The sequence below is a fragment of the Sesamum indicum genome, linkage group LG12 (genome assembly GCF_000512975.1).
Source record: "Sesamum indicum cultivar Zhongzhi No. 13 linkage group LG12, S_indicum_v1.0, whole genome shotgun sequence".
NCBI lineage: Eukaryota > Viridiplantae > Streptophyta > Magnoliopsida > Lamiales > Pedaliaceae > Sesamum > Sesamum indicum.
In genome coordinates, this window is record NC_026156.1 from 5,422,883 (window position 1) to 5,441,394 (window position 18,512).

At 35.6% G+C, this 18,512-nt stretch overlaps 5 protein-coding genes across 7 annotated transcripts; 3 read left to right on the forward strand and 2 right to left on the reverse strand.

The window, feature by feature from the left end:
* Positions 94 to 2,736, reverse strand: LOC105175771 (protein kinase PINOID). Its single transcript, XM_011098350.2, has 3 exons — positions 2,590 to 2,736; positions 1,782 to 2,335; positions 94 to 1,198 (listed from the first exon to the last, which is right to left on the reverse strand). The coding sequence occupies exons 2-3, from the start codon at positions 2,330 to 2,332 to the stop codon at positions 439 to 441; spliced, it is 1,311 nt and encodes a 436-aa protein (XP_011096652.1). The 5' UTR covers positions 2,333 to 2,335; positions 2,590 to 2,736; the 3' UTR covers positions 94 to 438.
* On the forward strand, positions 7,579 to 8,577 carry LOC105175773 (two-component response regulator ARR22-like). 2 transcript variants are annotated; one of them, XM_011098353.2, is made up of 3 exons: positions 7,579 to 7,642; positions 7,957 to 8,204; positions 8,286 to 8,577. In XM_011098353.2, exons 1-3 carry the CDS (start codon positions 7,630 to 7,632, stop codon positions 8,463 to 8,465), a joined length of 441 nt encoding a protein of 146 aa, XP_011096655.1. In that variant the 5' UTR covers positions 7,579 to 7,629; the 3' UTR covers positions 8,466 to 8,577. The 2 variants fall into 2 exon arrangements, with proteins under 2 accessions (XP_011096655.1, XP_020554164.1); XM_020698505.1 differs by lacking the exon at positions 7,579 to 7,642 and having other exon boundaries at positions 7,920 to 8,204.
* LOC105175774 (phosphoribosylformylglycinamidine cyclo-ligase, chloroplastic) lies at positions 8,900 to 12,502 on the reverse strand. Of its 2 annotated transcripts, none has more exons than XM_020698465.1 (9): positions 12,267 to 12,502; positions 11,638 to 12,007; positions 11,062 to 11,156; positions 10,893 to 10,994; positions 10,734 to 10,793; positions 10,088 to 10,260; positions 9,804 to 9,906; positions 9,559 to 9,717; positions 8,900 to 9,381 (listed from the first exon to the last, which is right to left on the reverse strand). In XM_020698465.1, exons 2-9 carry the CDS (start codon positions 11,978 to 11,980, stop codon positions 9,211 to 9,213), a joined length of 1,206 nt encoding a protein of 401 aa, XP_020554124.1. In that variant the 5' UTR covers positions 11,981 to 12,007; positions 12,267 to 12,502; the 3' UTR covers positions 8,900 to 9,210. The 2 variants fall into 2 exon arrangements, with proteins under 2 accessions (XP_020554124.1, XP_011096656.1); XM_011098354.2 differs by having other exon boundaries at positions 11,638 to 12,025; positions 12,267 to 12,394.
* Positions 13,024 to 14,672, forward strand: LOC105175775 (glucan endo-1,3-beta-glucosidase 12). The gene is made up of 4 exons (XM_011098356.2): positions 13,024 to 13,366; positions 13,682 to 14,020; positions 14,100 to 14,133; positions 14,225 to 14,672. The coding sequence occupies exons 1-4, from the start codon at positions 13,312 to 13,314 to the stop codon at positions 14,325 to 14,327; spliced, it is 531 nt and encodes a 176-aa protein (XP_011096658.1). The 5' UTR covers positions 13,024 to 13,311; the 3' UTR covers positions 14,328 to 14,672.
* Positions 15,569 to 16,950, forward strand: LOC105175776 (photosystem I reaction center subunit psaK, chloroplastic). Its single transcript, XM_011098357.2, has 3 exons — positions 15,569 to 15,724; positions 16,499 to 16,579; positions 16,684 to 16,950. Exons 1-3 carry the CDS (start codon positions 15,641 to 15,643, stop codon positions 16,909 to 16,911), a joined length of 393 nt encoding a protein of 130 aa, XP_011096659.1. The 5' UTR covers positions 15,569 to 15,640; the 3' UTR covers positions 16,912 to 16,950.

The following is an 18,512-nucleotide window of genomic DNA, read 5'->3' on the forward strand; positions in this document are numbered from 1 at the left end:
TTTTAGGTTTGGAATAGCTATATATACATGAAACCTAATTCATATGCATGGAAGGCAGTTTCAAAACTTGAGATATAGCTGCAGTTGAAAGTATAATAAAACCGAATTTAGACCTCTAAATTGCATTCTCATAGTCATCATCTACGAAACAACAATTCATACACACATATACATGTATATGTTCGTTGTTAGGCTGTAATGGAATTTGTATGTACATGAAACCCACCCACCAAGTCAACCATAAACTCTCATCATCATCATCATCATCATCATCATCTCTACCATGAAAGATGGCATTCAACTGTTATAACAAACATAATCATATGGGCGTCTGCATCATTTACGTCAACTATCTATACAATTTTTTTTCCTTATCTACTGTAATTATACTACCTTAATTACCAAAATCTGCGGCATCTCTGTTTGCCACGTGACCCATCAGAACACATTGAACGGTGCCGACTGCTGACGCGTCGCTGCCGTTCTCTGTCTCCGGATTCCCGCTACCCCCGGTGGCGTAACCGACCGGATCAGCGCGAAATTCAATCCCTTGAAAAAAGGGTGGGTTTTTACGTCCGCCGCCCCGCGCTTCGACCCAAGCCTTCTACCCGGATCCTTATTCAACAACCCGGAAATCAAGTCTCGCGCGTGCATTTCGCTCGTGCTACATGGCGTCCCAGTAGGGAACGTCAGGGGCTTTTTCGCGATGTTACGCAGCGTAGCTTCGTTGTTTACGCCAGCAAAAGGGGTCCGTCCGTATATCATCTCGTAAATAAAGATTCCGAAGGCCCACCAGTCCACAGCGTTCCCATGGGACCTACCGGAGGCCACCTCCGGTGCCACGTACTCGTGGGTCCCTACGAATGAGCATGACCGGGCAGTGACAGGTTCAGCCACGAAGAGCCGGTTCGCGGCGAGCGTTTGGATTTTCTTGGACCGGAAGAGCCGTTCAGATATGCAGGAGAATGGGGTGAGCGAGCTGGAGGACCGTGCTGTTGTGTGTGAGAGCAGTGGGTCTGGCGAGAACTCAGGAGATTCAACGGCTGGGACGGCGTCGGAGCAGAGGGAGAGGTCAAAGTCGGTGAGCATAATGTGACCGTCGGATCTGACCAACACGTTCTCGGGTTTCAAATCTCTGTAGATTATTCCCAACATGTGGAGATACTCCAACGCTACCAGAACCTCAGCTGCGTAAAACCTGGAAAATTTCCAACAACCAATGAGCAATTGTCTAAACAAAAATGGAAATCTGAAATTTTACTTATTTGGCTACCGGTATAAAGATGTTGAGAAAAACAAAGAAAATTTTAATGCTGGAAAACATAAAGCGAAAGACCACAACAAGTTATTTGGTTTCAGACTTCAACACTTGGCAAGAACAAGAAAAAAGGAACCCGCCCAGATAAAGAATTGCGGCCAAAATTTGATGGATATTCCACAAAGACAAGACTTGTTGATATGAGATTAAAACGATGAAATCCCCTTCCCAACCCTTTCTCTACAACCAAATTTGGAACAGCAAAGCTGCAGAATTTCTTTAGCTTTTCCAGAAAACGAGAGGTATATTTACTTGTTAAAGCGAAAAGAAGTGGCATGAAAGGTCCTTTTTAGCATAAACAAACAAAACTACCTACACAGAGAATCATAACAAGAAAACTACATTATAATGACAAGTCCCAGTTTATTTATCTCTAAAAAATCCCATCTTTTTCAAAATTAAATACATTATATTTATGTTTGCAACTACCAGACAAAAGAGAAGAAGAAAATGCAGCTGTTACCTAGCCGAGCCGAGAGAGAAGCGTTTCTGAGGCTGCTTATGTCTAAGTGAATGCAAATCGCCGCCGGAACAGTACTCCATCACAACACAAGAGAAATGGGAAGCCGCAAATTCTGCAAAAAGAGTGGGCAGAAACGGGTGGTCTAAAAGCCGCATGATTTTCCTCTCAGTCTCCGCCCTCTGAGTCTTCTTCTTCAAACTCAATACCTCATTATCCACAACTTTCATAGCGTAAAGCCGTCCCTCGTCCTCCGCTCCCCGGAGGCGGCAGAGGTAAACTCTGCCGATGTCTCCGCTTCCGATCTGCCGCACCAAGCTAAAGTCACGGAAACTGAGGTTCGTTTTCAAGCGTATGGCTTGGAATGAAGAGTCCGACGATCGGTGAGGCCTCAGCGCCGCCTGCTGCTCCGGCGAGCTCGTTGGCAGCTCGAACGACAGCCGGCTGAAGCTGGTGCAATGGCTTATAGTAGTGTCGCTGCTCATTGAACTTTTGCTGGAGTACAATCCTTCAGAAATCAGCTCCTCCGAATTCCTGCGAGAGTCGTCTAACATTTTCTGCACGATTTCATGTACAATGGTAGAACTATCAGAATCAATATTTTGCAACTTTCACGCTAATCTTCTCTCTTTCTGTCGAAGAATAAGATACGAAGAATGAAAAAAACGGGAATTTTGGACGACGAATGAACAGTAACAAAAGATAACAAGAAACTCAAGAAGAGAAGATTAAATGGAGGTGTTTGAGAAAGCAGAAAAGGCGGGCGCAGGCTTTATCTGTGTTGCATTAACAGCGAATTAGGGTTTCGTACACAATCAGAGAGAACAGACGGAGCCGGTGGCTAATAATGGTAGCTAGCTTCCGTTGAGAGCTCTGTGTGTGTGTTTATACAATACGTATGGACGTCCATGTGAATGCGTATATATGATATGATATAATGATTTCAATTTCTATTGAGAGAGAGAGAAAAAGAAAAGAGATGAGAGAAATTGGTCGTTGGGGCTATTTATGAAAATATGGTCCGCCCCGCAGTAAAACTTTTCATTTACTGACTATAAAGGTGTAGTAATAAATGAAGGGTAATATGTGTAATTTCCTTTATTGGATTAGCATAATTGCAAATAATTACTTATAATTTAAAAAATTATAAATATTCTTTACAAAATTATTGAAGAAAGATTTGAAATTATCAGCTTTATTCAAAAAACTCGACGGAGTGAATTGAAATTTTTAAAAAATTATCATTTATAATATATAAAAAAAAACTAGTCATCTCACCACAAAATAAGAATAAAAATATAGCACAAATAACGAATTGAGTTAGTTGTTGGATGACTATTAAAATTAAAGGTACTGATAATTTTTTAAATAAATAAAAATATATAGAAATATTTAAAATTTTAGGAGTGGTGGTGATTTATTTTACAATAAAACTATATTATGGATAATAATCGCGTTCAGTTGGAGCTCATAATTCACACATTATGAGAATTTAAGGCTTCTACTGCTAATTATTTGGAATTGGAATGGTCCAATTCCCATTAAACCCCACACCACATGGCATGTGCGAGACACGTGTTAATTCTTCATCTGTTAATCTGTTATATTTTTTATTTTTTGTATTAAAAAATTATTGATTTTTTTGTAATTGATTGTAATGATTAATTAATATAATAATATAATCAATGATGTCTAAATTTAATAGATAAAATTTAAAATAAAATTTCATGAACAGGTTCAATATTATAAATCTGATGCTCACTGAATATATAGGTATTTGTCTCATTTTATATGAGTTATTACGATTTATTTATTGAATCGATATAATTTTTCTATTGTTCTTAGTCATATTAAATTATTAGATCAATTCATATATTATTACTCAAAACAATTATAATACAATAATATATATAAATTACTCGTAAGGGAAAATTTATGAAAGCGTAAGTGAGTTTTTGCTAAATGTTCAATCACATAGTTTAAAAGTCAGTTTTACCGCAAGAAGTATCGCTGGCACGTGCGGATACTGTGTGGCACGTGTGGGGGCTTAATCCGAGAACGAATGCTGACGTAAGATCTGGCGCGTGTGGGGAAGGGAACTGCGGAATTGGCACGTGGCGAAGGGAAAGTGTATTTGTTTATATATATTTACTGATTGCCTCGTTCAGACAGAATGTACAGTGCGCGTGATCTGGACTTGTTGGGGGGTGGGGGGTGTCTGAAAGTAACCTTTTCGTACGAAATACCGAAAACGCCCTTGAAATGATTTGTTGTGAGTCTGGTGACTGGGATGGGGTGGGTGCAAAGAGTCAAAAATAACCTAAAAGTAAGGGCCACATCCACATCTCTTGCAACACCAATCATATTTGCACACCAATTTTGTTTTTATGAAATAAAAAATATATTTTAGTAATTAAAAAATGCACCTGATTGTTTTATCATGCTAATTTTCTTTTTCTTTTTTTTTTGGTGGTAATCCGTTTTTGCATGACACCGACATAGTATCAGTTAATATTGCAAGTAATAATTGGATTTTGAGAGTAATAAATTACGTTGGCGACGTAATATTAGGAAACCGACATATGCATCTACTCAAATCTAAAATACCATCATTTTCAAAATTAAAAGAAAAGAAAAGAAAAGGTGTGTGTGTGTGTGTGTGTGGAGTCATTAGAGCAGAAATTTATGGCATATATTGAGTTCTCATGATGATCCTTTTAGGAATAGGTCCCATCCATCCCATGTATTATGGTAATTAGACTAAATATAGTAATATTTATACACATCCATCATTTATATTTTAAAAAATTAGGTGACTCGTGTAATTAATAATGTTGGCGTTTTTATGGAATATAAATCAGGGATTTTTTGTATAAATGATGTCGACATTTCTGATAAGTATATTTATAATTTTTTAAAAAATATAAATAATAAATTAGAAGTCAGGAAGTTTAGATGTAACTATCTAAATACATTACCCCAGGAAAGGTGGTTATTAAAATATAGGTGAATTTTATTTACTTTTCACTGAGGTAAGATAATTCCTCTACATATTTGAGATGCACTGTTTGTTTGTAACGTCAGTACCCAAAAATATAATAAAAAATAAATAAATAGTGGGCAGTACTTTTTACTATTAGCTCACATGAATTATTGTCCCTATATATATATAAAGGCTAGAATTTGATGATACACAAATTATATATATGGAATCTTCAAACATATGATGTTACCATTTTGATTTTGTAATCTTTGGGACATATTTCCAAGAAACCCCACCACAACTATATCTGTCTGTCACTTCAAACCCCTTCTCAGCATTAATAAAACTTGAAGATTTCATCACACACAGCTACGGATGAAATTTTCAACTATTTTTTCCCTTCAAAAGTGGTCTTGATGGTTAATAATGTCACTTCAAAAAAACAAAAGTGTGATCATTAATGTCCCATTTGATGCCTAATTATTAGTGTCCTTGTTCCATACATAATTTCTTTTTAATTCAAATTTGATTTGTTTTGATATGTAATTTATTATTTTTTTTAAATTGTATATTAATTGTTCGATAAGTGATTAAATTTTTTACATAATTAGTTTGATTTCAATTAAAAATTTTACTACCATTTGGGACAAAACTTGGAAAAAAACAGACACATAAGTGGTATTAATTAAGGAGTCATTGTAATAGTAATGAGGTTGATGATAGGTAGTAGGGGAGATTTTGTGGGATCCGTTGCTTCTTTTATGGATTTGGCATCTTCTCATGTCTCTCTTTCTTCTTTCATAAGATCATTTTTGAACTACGTACTCAACTCCAATTATGGATCTAAATCTTCCCTTAATTATTTTACACCTCTTCTTCATCAATCGTTAATTAATATTTCTGATCACTAATTATCAAACTACTCGATATTCAATTTCAAATCAACTGATAAAAACTCATTCTAATTCGACTCATTAATTTAAAAAATCAAATTTAAACTTAATTCATCGTATTTAAAACTTCTCGACCATGACTCATGTCTAGTTTAATTAAAACTTAATTTTATTATTAATCAAATCAAGTTTAAATATAATTCCTAAATTCAAATAATAATACATTCGACTCGATACGATGGGGTTACAGCTAGCTCTAAATATAAGCCTTAGTTGTGAATGATTTTGTTGGCAGACATAATTGATTCCTTTAGTGAAAAGAGGGGTTTGAGTCATCTTACGTTGTGCAAGTAATGTGAAATGGAAGAAAAATTAATACCGTTTCCGTTTTAAAATGTTATGTGTAATAAAATAATAAGAAGGAGCAGTAAGTAAGTAATGTTGATAATTATTTATTAATGATATCCCAGACAGACACATGCAACCTACGAAATAAATATATATACCTTAAGAAATTAATGGGCAACCTTAATTAATTAATTAATGGGGAGAGAGAGAACAGAGTAGCAAGATTCTGGGTGTTGTGATAGGGAGACAAACGGACAAAATATGTTGTCACATCCACGAATCCTACTCACTGTTCACAAATGTATTAATTAATACCAACTACGACTTTTTTGTGTTAATCAAAAAATTAATTATAAAAATGTGAGGAGGAATCCAACATTATTAAAAAAATTGTGATCAGTTAATTTATTGGTCATAACAAAGAAAAACAGTTTCCATGTCTGGTTTGCAATAATATAATAAAATAATATTAGGTGGTGGTCTTATTCGTAGATTTCGTACAACCATTTCTTCTGCCACAAAGCAGTTTCATTTTTCTATGTATTGATTGATTCTTCCGTAAGATTTTGGCAGAAAATTTTCATCTTCTGCCATCTTTCTATAAGTCAACTCTACTTTAATACCATCTCTTCAATTCTTTTTCTACATTGTCTTGGTAATGTCAAATGCTATTTCATTTTAGTATTATAGTGGTTAAATTTATGGGTTAATTATAATTATTTTTTATTATTTAAAAAATTATAAATACATTCTTTAAATAAAAAATAATTATATAGCATTTAAATAAACGTCAAGAGCCACGGAGATCTAAGTGTATTACATTTGTAATTATCGTTTTTAAGAATGAGTCATTTTTATATAAATTTAAATTTTAACAAATCTCTCTCTTTAGTTAATCATAATGATGATAGAATAATTAATATCTAATAATGAATTCTATCTCATAATCTACGTAATAAGAGGATACTACTTGAACGTTACTATGGTAGTAAGAGTAATTATGATCAAATATGGCCCAGAATAGCAGCATGCTCTTTGGGGGTCAAAAGCGAGTCTTCGTTCTGGGCCTTTGGGCCGTTTCAAATAACTGAACATGTACAAAATGGTTTTCACAACAATGAGTGTTATATCACATTACTGACATTTGCTTTTCTACTCTGCTCTCAATCTGAGAAATTTTATCAAGGATTTTTCATGTATTACAGGACACGAAAATCAGCTTTGTACAACTTTCAATTATAGTTTTTGTAACCAAATAATGCATATCTACCAAATAGATTTTATGCTCAACCCTTGAGATTGTTTATCAATCATCACCAAATCAGACGATGACCACAATCCCCATTCATTACATTAAAATCCACTATTCAAGAAAAGAAAATCCTCAGAGACCCAAAATAATGTACATATGCATCCGCACAAGTTTTTCCAACCAACTTTTCAGTAATTTGTCAATTTAAAGCTGTAGACGACAATAAAATAATTTGGCTGCAAGCGCGGATATCTCGACTGCAGCTAAGTCTTTCATCCTTACAGTGACTTTATTCCGGAAAAGTGTTATGAGAGAATCACTTTTTTCACTTATTTAAACGAGAGAACACCCAACGAACCATCGTTCATCACGCTCATGGATTTGGGAGGTGGCTGATCACTAGTTTTCTCGAGATTTTTTCCCTTTAAATATATATTTTTTCTAATAAATAAACACACTTACCCATTATTTCCTATATTCTTCTTGTTATGTGTCTTGAATGGAAGAATCTCTAAAACCTTTTATGCCCAACATTTCTCATATGATGATATATGGAAATAGTACACATGCAATCTACTGTCCAAATAACATGTCTATCGACTTCATGTTTTACAATTCCAAAAAAAGTATTTATATATATATATAACACAACACATTCATCATATATATTAATTCATATGGTTCCATGGTTTTACTTGGCAGGAAAGATGGTGATCGGCAGTTCAAAGAAAGTGGTGGCGGACCAGATAGAGGAGGTGAGAAGGATATGTGCACTGGTGGTGGACGACGACCCTCTCGTTCGGAGAATTCATGGGATGCTCTTAGCCAGATACGGACTGGAAACTGAAGCAGCAGAAAACGGCAAAGAAGCCGTCGACCTCTTCCTCTCCGGAAAAACTTTTGATCTCGTGCTTATGGACATGGAGATGCCCGTCATGGATGGGCTGCAGGTAAACCTCATTTATACATACATGCACGTGCATGCACAGTACTGTACATGGGTAGATAAGGTGGTTGTTTAATATATATAGGCAACGCAGCGGCTTCGTGGTATGGGGGTGAGCAGCATGATAGTAGGGGTAACTGCTAGGGGACTGGAAGCTGAGAAGGAGGCGTTCATGGCGACTGGGTTGGATGCTTGCTGGGTTAAACCTTTGAATGCGGAAGCAATCATCTCTGTGCTGGATGAGCTTGCCAAGAAATTGCTCTAGAACTTCCCAACTTTTATGACTTGTCTGAGTAATTATATATGGTTTCAATTTCGTCGTCCAAAATTGAATAAATAAATGAATCAATAAAAATAATGAACTTTTTTGTCTATTTAATCCTATGAACCTCTGTACTTCAGAAAAATGCAATCAAAATTAATTTATCGAAAATCTAACATATACCATGATGTTATTACAGAAATATACAACATATTGAGATTTCATGAATTTTGACTGTAAATAATAAATATCATTAAATTTATGTCGAAATATATATTAGCGTGATCAGATGTGATGTGTTTATTTTTATATAAATTTTTGTTCCTTCTTGGTCTTCGCTTTCATTTAAACAATGCATAGGCAACTATGCTGTTGTTAACAGAGAAATCTTTGTATTCCCTTCAAGCCACCCTTCAAGCCCAAGTAATGAACAAATATTACCAGAAACTCTCTTGGGAGCTAAAATTATGAAATACATGCTGTGTAATTCTGATACATTGCAGAAACAATACAGAGGAGAATTCAGACATCCCAAATTCACTTTTATAGAACACGGGTGAGGAACCAGGCATGCCAAATTTTATCGAGTACTGCACAACATTGAAGGAGACAAAAACAATTAACTTAAGGATTCCACAACAGGGTAGCTTAGATATGAGCTAAATGGAAGCCGCAACTTTCGAACTCTCATCGTCTTTAAACAAAATTTCTTAATGCTGGCAATATGAGGATCTTCTGAAACCAATTACTATCGGTAGCTCACTCCATCACCACTTATAACCTCACCGACGCGATATGCTGAATTTGTGCCGTGATATTCTCCAAGTATTCTGAGAGCAGCCTCCTCCTTCACGACTAGCACCATTCCAATTCCCATATTAAAAGTTCGTCTCATTTCTGCATCTTCTATTCTTCCAGCCTAAAAAATTTGTCACAAAGAAACTAATTAATCTTCAATTTTGCAGGTCTGTTTAAAAATAGTAATGAAGAAAGAAATAAAGAATCTAGAAGGAGAGACAGATGGATGGTAAAGAACATGCAAGATACTATAATGATGCTAGTTTTCAAGTTCTGCCCTATATAAAATGATTCTGACCTCCTGAATCCATTTGAAAATGGGAGGAACAGCCCAAGTGTCCTTGTATATGAGAGCTCCGAGGCCCTTTGGGAACACACGAGGTATGTTATCAGTAAAACCACCACCAGTTATGTGAGCAATCCCTTTCACACCACCTTTGCTAATGATGTCAAGAACCTGTATTGCCCAAAATCCCTTGATGTTATGAATGCATGTCTAAAGACAAATATAGCAGACAGTTCAAACAAAGCTCTAGGCATTACCTGCTTAACATATATAACTGTGGGTGCCATCAGAGCTTCACCTAGTGTAACAGATGAACCAGGAAGACTGTCTTTCAAAGAAAGGCCACTTCGTTGTAGAACCCTGGATGGACATGGCTGAAGCGTCATAAAAAACCAAAGATAAACAGATCAAGATTCAAAGAACTTGAGATAGCATGCTACAACAACCATCTATATTAACTTAAAGGAGCCAGGTTTGCTTGGGTATTTGAGAACAGATAAATCGTTTAATGCAGCAATCTTGTTAAAACAAATTGTTAAACCTTCTGACAAGAGAGAATCCATTTGAATGAACTCCACTGGATGGAAGACCAATGAGAACATCCCCAACCTCAATGTTTTTCCCATCAATAACTGAGTCCTTTTTCACGATACCCACAGCAAAACCACTGAGATCATACTCCCCATCTGCATAAAAATCAGGCATCTCCGCAGTCTGAAAGATATGATGCAGTCAGTCAAAACTCAAATGAACAAAAGATGAGTTATGCTCAGCTGTACCCCTGATGCACCAAATAGGCAGCTAGGCTTCATTCTTAATCATATATGATCAACATTCTTGTAAAACAACACAACCAACTAATATAGAAGGCACAACACAAACCAAATGTGTTTCCGTACTGCAAGGTACATCACAACTCAAAAATTATAAGGCCCCTAAATAACACAGATTATGTGCACTATCAAACTATATCACTGAAAGGAAAAGTAAGTTTGAGAAAGAAACATGATCAACTGTGAAGAAAGAAGGAAGCAGTAAGAATCTAGGAACTTTGTAGAATGACATGCTAATTACTCATGACGGTTGATCCAAATGCAATAGAGAAACTTAGCACAGTACTTTATTTCCAGATACCATTATTTATTTACTGCAGGAAGCAAATAGAAGTAAAAAGTGGCCACAAGTACCTCTCCCCCTAAAAGAGTACAGTCGGATTGTTGGCAACCATCAACTATGCCTTTGATGACCTGCATTAGTGTAAACAAGATGATTGAATTTCCTTCATTAGGGGAAAAGAAAAGCTTTATGATAATAAAAGAAATTGGGACCCAGCACAACTTCCATACCTTTTCTGCAAGGTCAACATCAAGACGACTAGTGGCAAAGTAATCAAGGAAAAACAAAGGCTTTGCCCCAGAAGTGACTATGTCGTTAACACTCATGGCAACCTGATAAAAGATACTGATTAACACAAGGATTATTAACACATATCACGCAAAAGACCAACAGATTTACCAAATCAATGCCAATAGTCTCATGGATTCCAGTCTCAAAAGCCAGCTTAAGTTTGGTTCCAACTCCATCTGTACCAGCCACCAGATAGGAATCCCCTGTGAAAGCATTCGAAGGCGAGTAGTTACACTATAAGATGGGAACACCACCAAATCAGACCCAAAAAGAGAAAAAGAAAAGACTAGATAAGCATATGGCTGAAGCAAAGGGTCGGAAAAATACATAGAAATATACGGAGAATGTTGAAGACACAGGGGATGCAAGTGGAATAAGCAAAGTTAGGTCTGCCTATAAGAAAGAAGCCTTTAAAGACAAGAAATACCAATAACAGATAAAAATATAACAGTTTATGAGTGCAGGCAATATGTATGAATGAATTTCCCTTGAGATGGAGCATGGAGCACAGAGAATCAAGGCAAGGACTGCAAAAATTTACGTTGAATTTAGAATCTGCGAATCCAAATAAACAATTGATGAAGCAAAACTAAGTGCAACATTATTTGCCTGATCGATAGGATATATTTTGAATCACCTATCCCCAGTTAAAGAATATAATTATATATAAGAAAACAACCATACCCAAAGGGAAGAGCCCTCCAAAACCTCCAATTCCGGGCGCCATTTTGGCTATTCTCCTGACAAGTTCTGTACCAGCATCAATGTCTACACCAGCATCCTTGTATGTAAGTCCCTCTCCCTTGTCCTCTGCAGCAGTTTCGACATGGTTTCTGGTACTGCTGCTCGACATTGAAAGTACAACCCCAGAACCTCTTCTATCTTTCAGTTGTTTCTTGCAATTCTTGGAGACGAATGGCAAGAATCCTTTGGTTAAGTTATCTTTACGAATCTCGAGCGAGCCCGGTTTGAACAAATTTGCGATACAATGCGATAGTTCTGTATTTGCTTTGCATGAGGTATTCATGCTTCTTGAAGTAATTATAAAGAAAACCTTCCAGCAAAACAGTATCTGGTTAGGTAGCAATTCGTTGAATTAACCGAAACCTTAAAAACAAAAATTAAAAAAGAAAAAAGGAAGACCATACAATTCAAGAATATACAAGAAACCGCGTAATCTATGTAGGTGATCTTATAAGCAGTGCTGATATTAAAACTTGCGTCGGGAAGACAGATTCCTTTAACCAAGAACCAATAATCCAAGAAACTGAAAAGAACTCTTTCGCTTTGAGTTGATGACTTTCAAGAAGTACCTGATGAAAGAAGAGATTGAGGGTGAGAGCAGTCGGCGGAGGAGAGCGGCGGCCTGAGACAATGAGGAGTTGATGCCGCTGTTAAAGTAAAAAGGATGCTTTTCTCTGCACTATCTTATTTTCGATTTCTCTTTTCATTTTTCTTTTTGTTCATCGGATATTTCCTTCTCTACAGTGTTTTGTGCTAACATGGGCCGCTGGGTGGAATTTCTCAACGGTAGCGAATCGGCCCTTAAGAAACGTAATCCAGACCGGCCCAAAATGTTTCACCGCGTGTGGAAAAATGAAAATTTTCAAAGGGAATTAGTGATTTATCTTCTATTTTCTAAGACTAATTATATTCATATTATCTACTTTTAGGTTAAAACACATAAATATTTTTTATATTTTATAAAATTATATGTACATAATTTGATATTATTTTTACAATTATATTGACATCCCTTTAAAGAGTATATTTGTACATAATATTTGTATATTTGAACTTAATTTCAATTTGTGTCGATATAATTTACTCTTTACTTCAGTGTCATAAAATTAACAATTATTGTATTGAAACTTAAAATTAGCTTTTCTAAAAAGTATATATATGAAACATTTTTTTTTGAAAGGAAATATATATGAAATATTAATGCCCTTATGCTATTTCTTTTTGGTCGGACCAAATTTAATTTGGTAAGAATTTTTTTACTTTTTATCTGCTAAATTATAATTTGAATGAAAAGGGAGGAATTAGTACAACTTTTAAGGCAGGAGCACTTGGCTTGCTTCACCGGTCTACCCTCTACCCTCCCTCACCCCATTGGAAAGCGAGGGGAAAACAGAGCCGAAATAAAGAAGAAAATTTCACTTGAAGAAACGTTTTTGATTCTTCGTCTACTTCTGCATTAAATACAGAGTATCATTGCTATACGTCTTTCTCACTCTACCACCCCTCTCTCTCTCTCTCTCTGTGTATACACACACATACACACACACACACAGCACAGCAAGTTGAAGTGAGTGATTGAGGAGCAGGTGAAGATCATTCATTATCTTTTCCACGATGAGAAAGGCGCTTTGGGTTTTCCTCAACCTTATGGCTTTTCACTATTTTCTGGGTATGTTTCTTTAACTCTCCTTTTTATCTCACATCCTCTTCATTACATTCTTGTTTTTGTTTTCTTTGTTTCATGTGTTACTGCGTGTTTGTCTTCTTCATGTTCTTTGTCAGAGTGCTATGTACAGTACTGTGATTCCGAGGCAAAAAATCACAACTTGCTTATGCTGTTACCCTATCAAATATTTGTTATCATGTGAATCCTGGCTTGTTATCTGCTGGAAAAGAAGCCGGATGGCCGACCTGTGTTTTCTTTTTTATTTTGTGAAAAGATTTGTTAACTCTGTTTTGTTTATCTTGTATGGAAACTGTTCAGTGTTTAGAACCAATGCTATGGTACAAGAGAAGGCAGAGGCAACCATCCCTGTTACCACCTTATCACCTCCCGAAGGCAACACCACATTCCTCGGTGGCACAACGTGGTGTGTAGCTCGACCGGGGGCCTCCCCCACTGATCTGCAGATTGCCTTGGATTGGGCTTGTGGGTTGGGGAAAGCAGACTGCCGAGCAATCCAAGCCGGTGGGCCGTGCTTCGATCCCGACACCCTGCTTTCTCATGCATCCTATGCTTTCAACAACTACTACCAACAAAATGGCAACTCTGATATTGCCTGCTACTTTGGAGGCACAGCTGCTTTAACTCAAAATAATCCTAGTAAGTCCAACTTAGTATTCTTTGCATGCATTATTATGATGTAAAGAATGGTTCTGAATTCTGATTCACCTTATTGCAGGTCACGGAAGATGTGTGTTTGCCACTTCATCAGAGTGAGTTGATCTAATGGATTAAGGTTGTTAAATTGTCAAGAACCAGGCTATTTCTCACACACTAATTTCATGATCTGTGATTTGTGCACAGGTCTATAAAAGCTTCAGCAGCATCTTCATGGGAACACAAGGCGAAAAGTATATGGTGGAAGATTGATGTAATCCTACTGCTTCTCTATCTTGGACAAAGATGATCCTCTGCATCGATGAGCATGAATTGCTTATAAACAACTGATGACGAGGTGGGAGCGATTGTTTGTGGAGTTTTTGGGTTAAGTATGCTTTGCTGTGTTGCTAGTTTAAGTATCCTTGGCAATGTAAAGTGTCATGATCCTTTTTGCTCTTTTGGTTTTCCTTTCTCAATACGTTAGTGTTCATCTTTCTTTCTCTAGCTTTAATTTGTTCTAGTTTATTCCAGAATTGACTAAGAATTTTCCATCTGTCCCATTTTCCCCTTGAATCTTCTGGGCCGTGTGTACATTATTATGGCTAATACAAACGCTGCTTGTAATAATGATCATATGCAATAGGAGAAGAATGAAAAGAAATTATTTAAATCAAATCCGAATGAATTAAATTAATCACATTTAAATTCTACATTTTTACTTATAGGTATGATTCATTATCGTGTCTTCCAATTCGATACAAAGTAGAATTTCACTTTAAAAAAATTCGAGTACTTGAGTGGGAACTTGACCGACATGGATGTAGTATCTAGGATGCATTTTGATGATGACTGATGATGAGGTCCGGTGGCTGAATTCGGTCCAGTGTTGGCTTGCTTTTGTCCCATCTTTATTTTTCTCTCCGGCGAAGATCTCTCCCAGCTCTAGGATTGATGCAGTTGTTGTTCCTCAAAAAGAGTTGCCACTCATATGTTATTTTCGACCCATTTCATTACAAAATGGTGATCTCACTATTTCATGTTTTCTTTCCTTTTTTCGTTTCAAGTTTATCATATCTTTAGCTATAAATCAATATTACATTTTATTTTGCATTATATCTACGTCCTATGCACAATTATAACTTATGATATTGGTGTACTTAATCACAATATCATATCGCATCTACAAACACGAGGTTGAATTAAATTATAGTAAACAACAAAAATAATAAAATTTTAGTTTTCTAAACTGGTGTAAAATATGAAATGGTAGGGGAAAAGAGATGTGCAGTTTATTCATGTGTTAAGAAAACCCAAAAAAAGTAAAATTAAGAGGAATAAAAATGTAATTTCAAGAAATGTGTAGGCTTATCATATTGACACATCCACCAATTACCAACAACATTTGCAAACATCCAAACCTTATCCAATAGGGATCATCCAATTGTACACTGCCATCTCAGCAACAAGTATCTAAGTGTATCCAATGCTGCTATTCTGAGGCCACAAGCACTTCATGTGGCTCTGCTGCCCACCAGATTTATTTTCTTCTCTGCAGTCTGCATATATACACTTACATCATCACTTCCCTCAATTGTGTCTCTCTTAATTTTCAGCGCAAAAATGGCTACTGCTCTCATGACTTCCCTTCCACACTTCAATGGCCTCAAGCCCCAATCACCCTCACTTTCTCCTCTCAAAAACTTGGTCAGTTTCTCTCACATTTCTCCCCTCTATTCTTTTATTTTGTATTTCAATTACATAATTTGAGTCAATTTAGCACTGTTCGAGTGTTAAAATTAAGATTTTACAGTTACGAAATTATATTTCAGTTCCATAACATCTCTATGTATGTTTTGTAGTAGTTTTTCGTTTTGTTTTTATTTAAAAAAAAAAAAAGGATTACCAATGCATTTGATTAATTTTTAAATTTAAGTATATTAAATGATGTCATGAATTTTATCTTATTAAAAAATAAAAATAAAGAGCTCGTGAGTAAGTGATTTCAACGAAAAATAATTTTATTTTTAAATTTCGTCTGGTCAAGTAAAAATTAAGGATAATTATATTTGCATCCCTTGATCTATTATTTATGTGTACAAATTATTCATATCTTTTACATAATTATATAAATCAATACTGGCAGTAAAAAATAAGATTAGTATGTGTAATAATGTTAACCTTTCTGGGAGTGTACATATAATTTTCTAAAACACATGTGGAGTGCATAAATGATGTCGAAGCTTTCTATAGATGTACGTAAAATTTTACAGACGATATAAATTATTTGTATGAATAAATCATAGAACACGTGTGTAAATGTAATTATTCTTAAGTTTAATTAGGCAACGACTATATCGACTATAACATAGTTTAATAAGACTTAGAGGAGCATCAAATCATGTATTACAAATGTAAAATATATAATATGATTCATTTAGTTTAACTAAATTTGATTTGATGTATATAAATCCTATTTAGGTAGCTGTTCAATCCATGGGGCGTAAAGGACAGGGAGCGCTGGGTGCTCGCTGTGACTTCATCGGCTCGCCCACTAATTTGGTAACTATCGTACATTTTGGAAAATATCATGGGCCACAGCCTAAGAACTCTTTCTGGATGGAATTCGAAATTAGATGTTAATGGTTTGAATTTTGGACACGCAGATAATGGTGACTTCGACGAGTTTGATGTTATTTGCGGGTCGATTTGGATTGGCTCCATCAGCAAACCGAAAGGCCACTGCTGGGCTGAAGCTGGAGGCAAGGGATTCGGGTCTTCAGACGGGTGACCCGGCGGGTTTCACCCTGGCGGATACATTGGCATGTGGGGTTGTGGGTCACATTATTGGGGTTGGGGTTGTACTGGGCCTAAAGAACATTGGCGCTATTTAAATTTCTGTTTATAATATAAAATCTTTCTTTTCTCTATCATTTCCACAATTTTCCTCCGACATCCATCTATATGACAAAAGACCACATTGCACCTGTCTTAAAAGATACTATTTAAAATAAATTGATTTAAGTTACCATTTGGCTGACCTCATTAAAATTTCAAGTTTGTGCTTGTGCTTTAAGTCATACACTCAGTCGTTCGAGTTTCAATTATCAGTTCTGCGCTCATAGACACAGTTTACATTTGATAGATCCCAATTGTAATTATTCAATGCCTAGGTTTGTGGTTTAGTATAGAGTTTAAAATAATGGCATACGAGTTGGAATAGTATTTATACACTATAACTACTTGATCTCATCATTTTAGGTAATGTATTTTACGAATAGCGACACATTATATGAAGACTGGACATCCAATTTCAATTATAATGTCATTGTTCTGGCTTGACCCAAATAAAATCTCGCAAACCTTGAAGTGCATGGTCCTCTTACACTTTTCTAAATGACAATTTTCCAAATTACTCGCCTTTGATGTGGAGCCCCATATCATAAATATAATATACTCAACTGAAACAAATAACAACTGTTAATGTAAATTAATTTAAAGTTAATACAAATGACTTATAGAGATAACTTTTAAAGGGGTGCAAAGTATCATGAACATAAATTGCACAATAAGTTAATTTAATTATCACAAGGTTCAAACTCCAAACTACTCTCATCTACCTAAATTGAAAAGTACTTGCCAATTCTTATTTCATCCTTGGAATAAAAACTTTGACGGCTGCTAGCAAATTCAAAAGGCCAGGAGGTATGAGCCCAATCAGCCCATATAATTTGTAACTGAAATAATCAAAACGATGCCGTATTTTCGTATTGTAACAGTTTTTTAAATGGCTATCTTAGACTATATAATTTATAACGACTTTTCATATATTTATCTCTCTTTGACACGGCCATAGCCGTTCCAAAAATTTTTATATATACTGAAAGCAACGAAAAAATGCGAGTGGATCGACTTGAGAACGAACAAATGGAAGCGATAATATAAAAGTTCGTAAATTAAAAGCTGAAAATAATAATACCATGATTCTAAGGGGTGTACCCTTGGAGTTTCGGGATGTTCGACGTAGTTAATAATAATATTAATAAAACTAAATGGGGCTAATGGTAAAATTAAAACGAGAGGTACAAAAATCGTAAATCAAGAATTACCTCTTTGCTTGATTTACTTCGAACCTCCTTCATTTGATCCGTTCACGCGAGACTTCAACATAAAAGCTCTCTAAAAAGACATATCTACACCACATATGGGACCCCTCAATTCAATTTGCTAGAAAATAATTAGGGAGAAAAAAGAACCAAGTGTGCTTGAGAGAGGGAGCGGCCGAATGGGGTCTCTAGGGAGACAAAACAACAGTCATTCCCAAACACTCACATAGTGTTTAGATTTTATATTTTAAATATTTTGTTTTGATGTTTTGAAGATAGAGAGAGAAAAATAGAGATAAATAAGTGTGTGTTGAAGATAAATGGTACGTTTGGATTTGTGTTTTGAGGTAATTTAAAATATTTTAAAATAAGTGGTGTAGGTTTAATGT

Excerpts from the sequence above, each read along its gene's own strand:
- LOC105175776 (XM_011098357.2), top strand. The coding sequence starts at position 15,641 with ATGGCTACTGCTCTCATGACTTCCCTTCCACACTTCAATGGCCTCAAG. Across the intron at positions 15,725-16,498 it reads TTTCTCCTCTCAAAAACTTG|GTAGCTGTTCAATCCATGGG; the intron begins GTCAGTTTCTCT and ends AATCCTATTTAG. Across the intron at positions 16,580-16,683 it reads TCGGCTCGCCCACTAATTTG|ATAATGGTGACTTCGACGAG; the intron begins GTAACTATCGTA and ends TTGGACACGCAG.
- LOC105175773 (XM_020698505.1), top strand. The coding sequence starts at position 7,932 with ATGGTTCCATGGTTTTACTTGGCAGGAAAGATGGTGATCGGCAGTTCA. Across the intron at positions 8,205-8,285 it reads CCGTCATGGATGGGCTGCAG|GCAACGCAGCGGCTTCGTGG; the intron begins GTAAACCTCATT and ends TAATATATATAG.
- LOC105175775 (XM_011098356.2), top strand. The coding sequence starts at position 13,312 with ATGAGAAAGGCGCTTTGGGTTTTCCTCAACCTTATGGCTTTTCACTAT. Across the intron at positions 13,367-13,681 it reads GGCTTTTCACTATTTTCTGG|TGTTTAGAACCAATGCTATG; the intron begins GTATGTTTCTTT and ends GAAACTGTTCAG. Across the intron at positions 14,021-14,099 it reads TTTAACTCAAAATAATCCTA|GTCACGGAAGATGTGTGTTT; the intron begins GTAAGTCCAACT and ends ACCTTATTGCAG.
- LOC105175771 (XM_011098350.2), bottom strand. The coding sequence starts at position 2,332 with ATGTTAGACGACTCTCGCAGGAATTCGGAGGAGCTGATTTCTGAAGGA. Across the intron at positions 1,199-1,781 it reads TTCTCTCTCGGCTCGGCTAG|GTTTTACGCAGCTGAGGTTC; the intron begins GTAACAGCTGCA and ends GAAATTTTCCAG.
- LOC105175774 (XM_020698465.1), bottom strand. The coding sequence starts at position 11,980 with ATGAATACCTCATGCAAAGCAAATACAGAACTATCGCATTGTATCGCA. Across the intron at positions 10,794-10,892 it reads ATGTTGACCTTGCAGAAAAG|GTCATCAAAGGCATAGTTGA; the intron begins GTATGGAAGTTG and ends ACACTAATGCAG. Across the intron at positions 9,382-9,558 it reads TTTTCAAATGGATTCAGGAG|GCTGGAAGAATAGAAGATGC; the intron begins GTCAGAATCATT and ends CAAATTTTTTAG.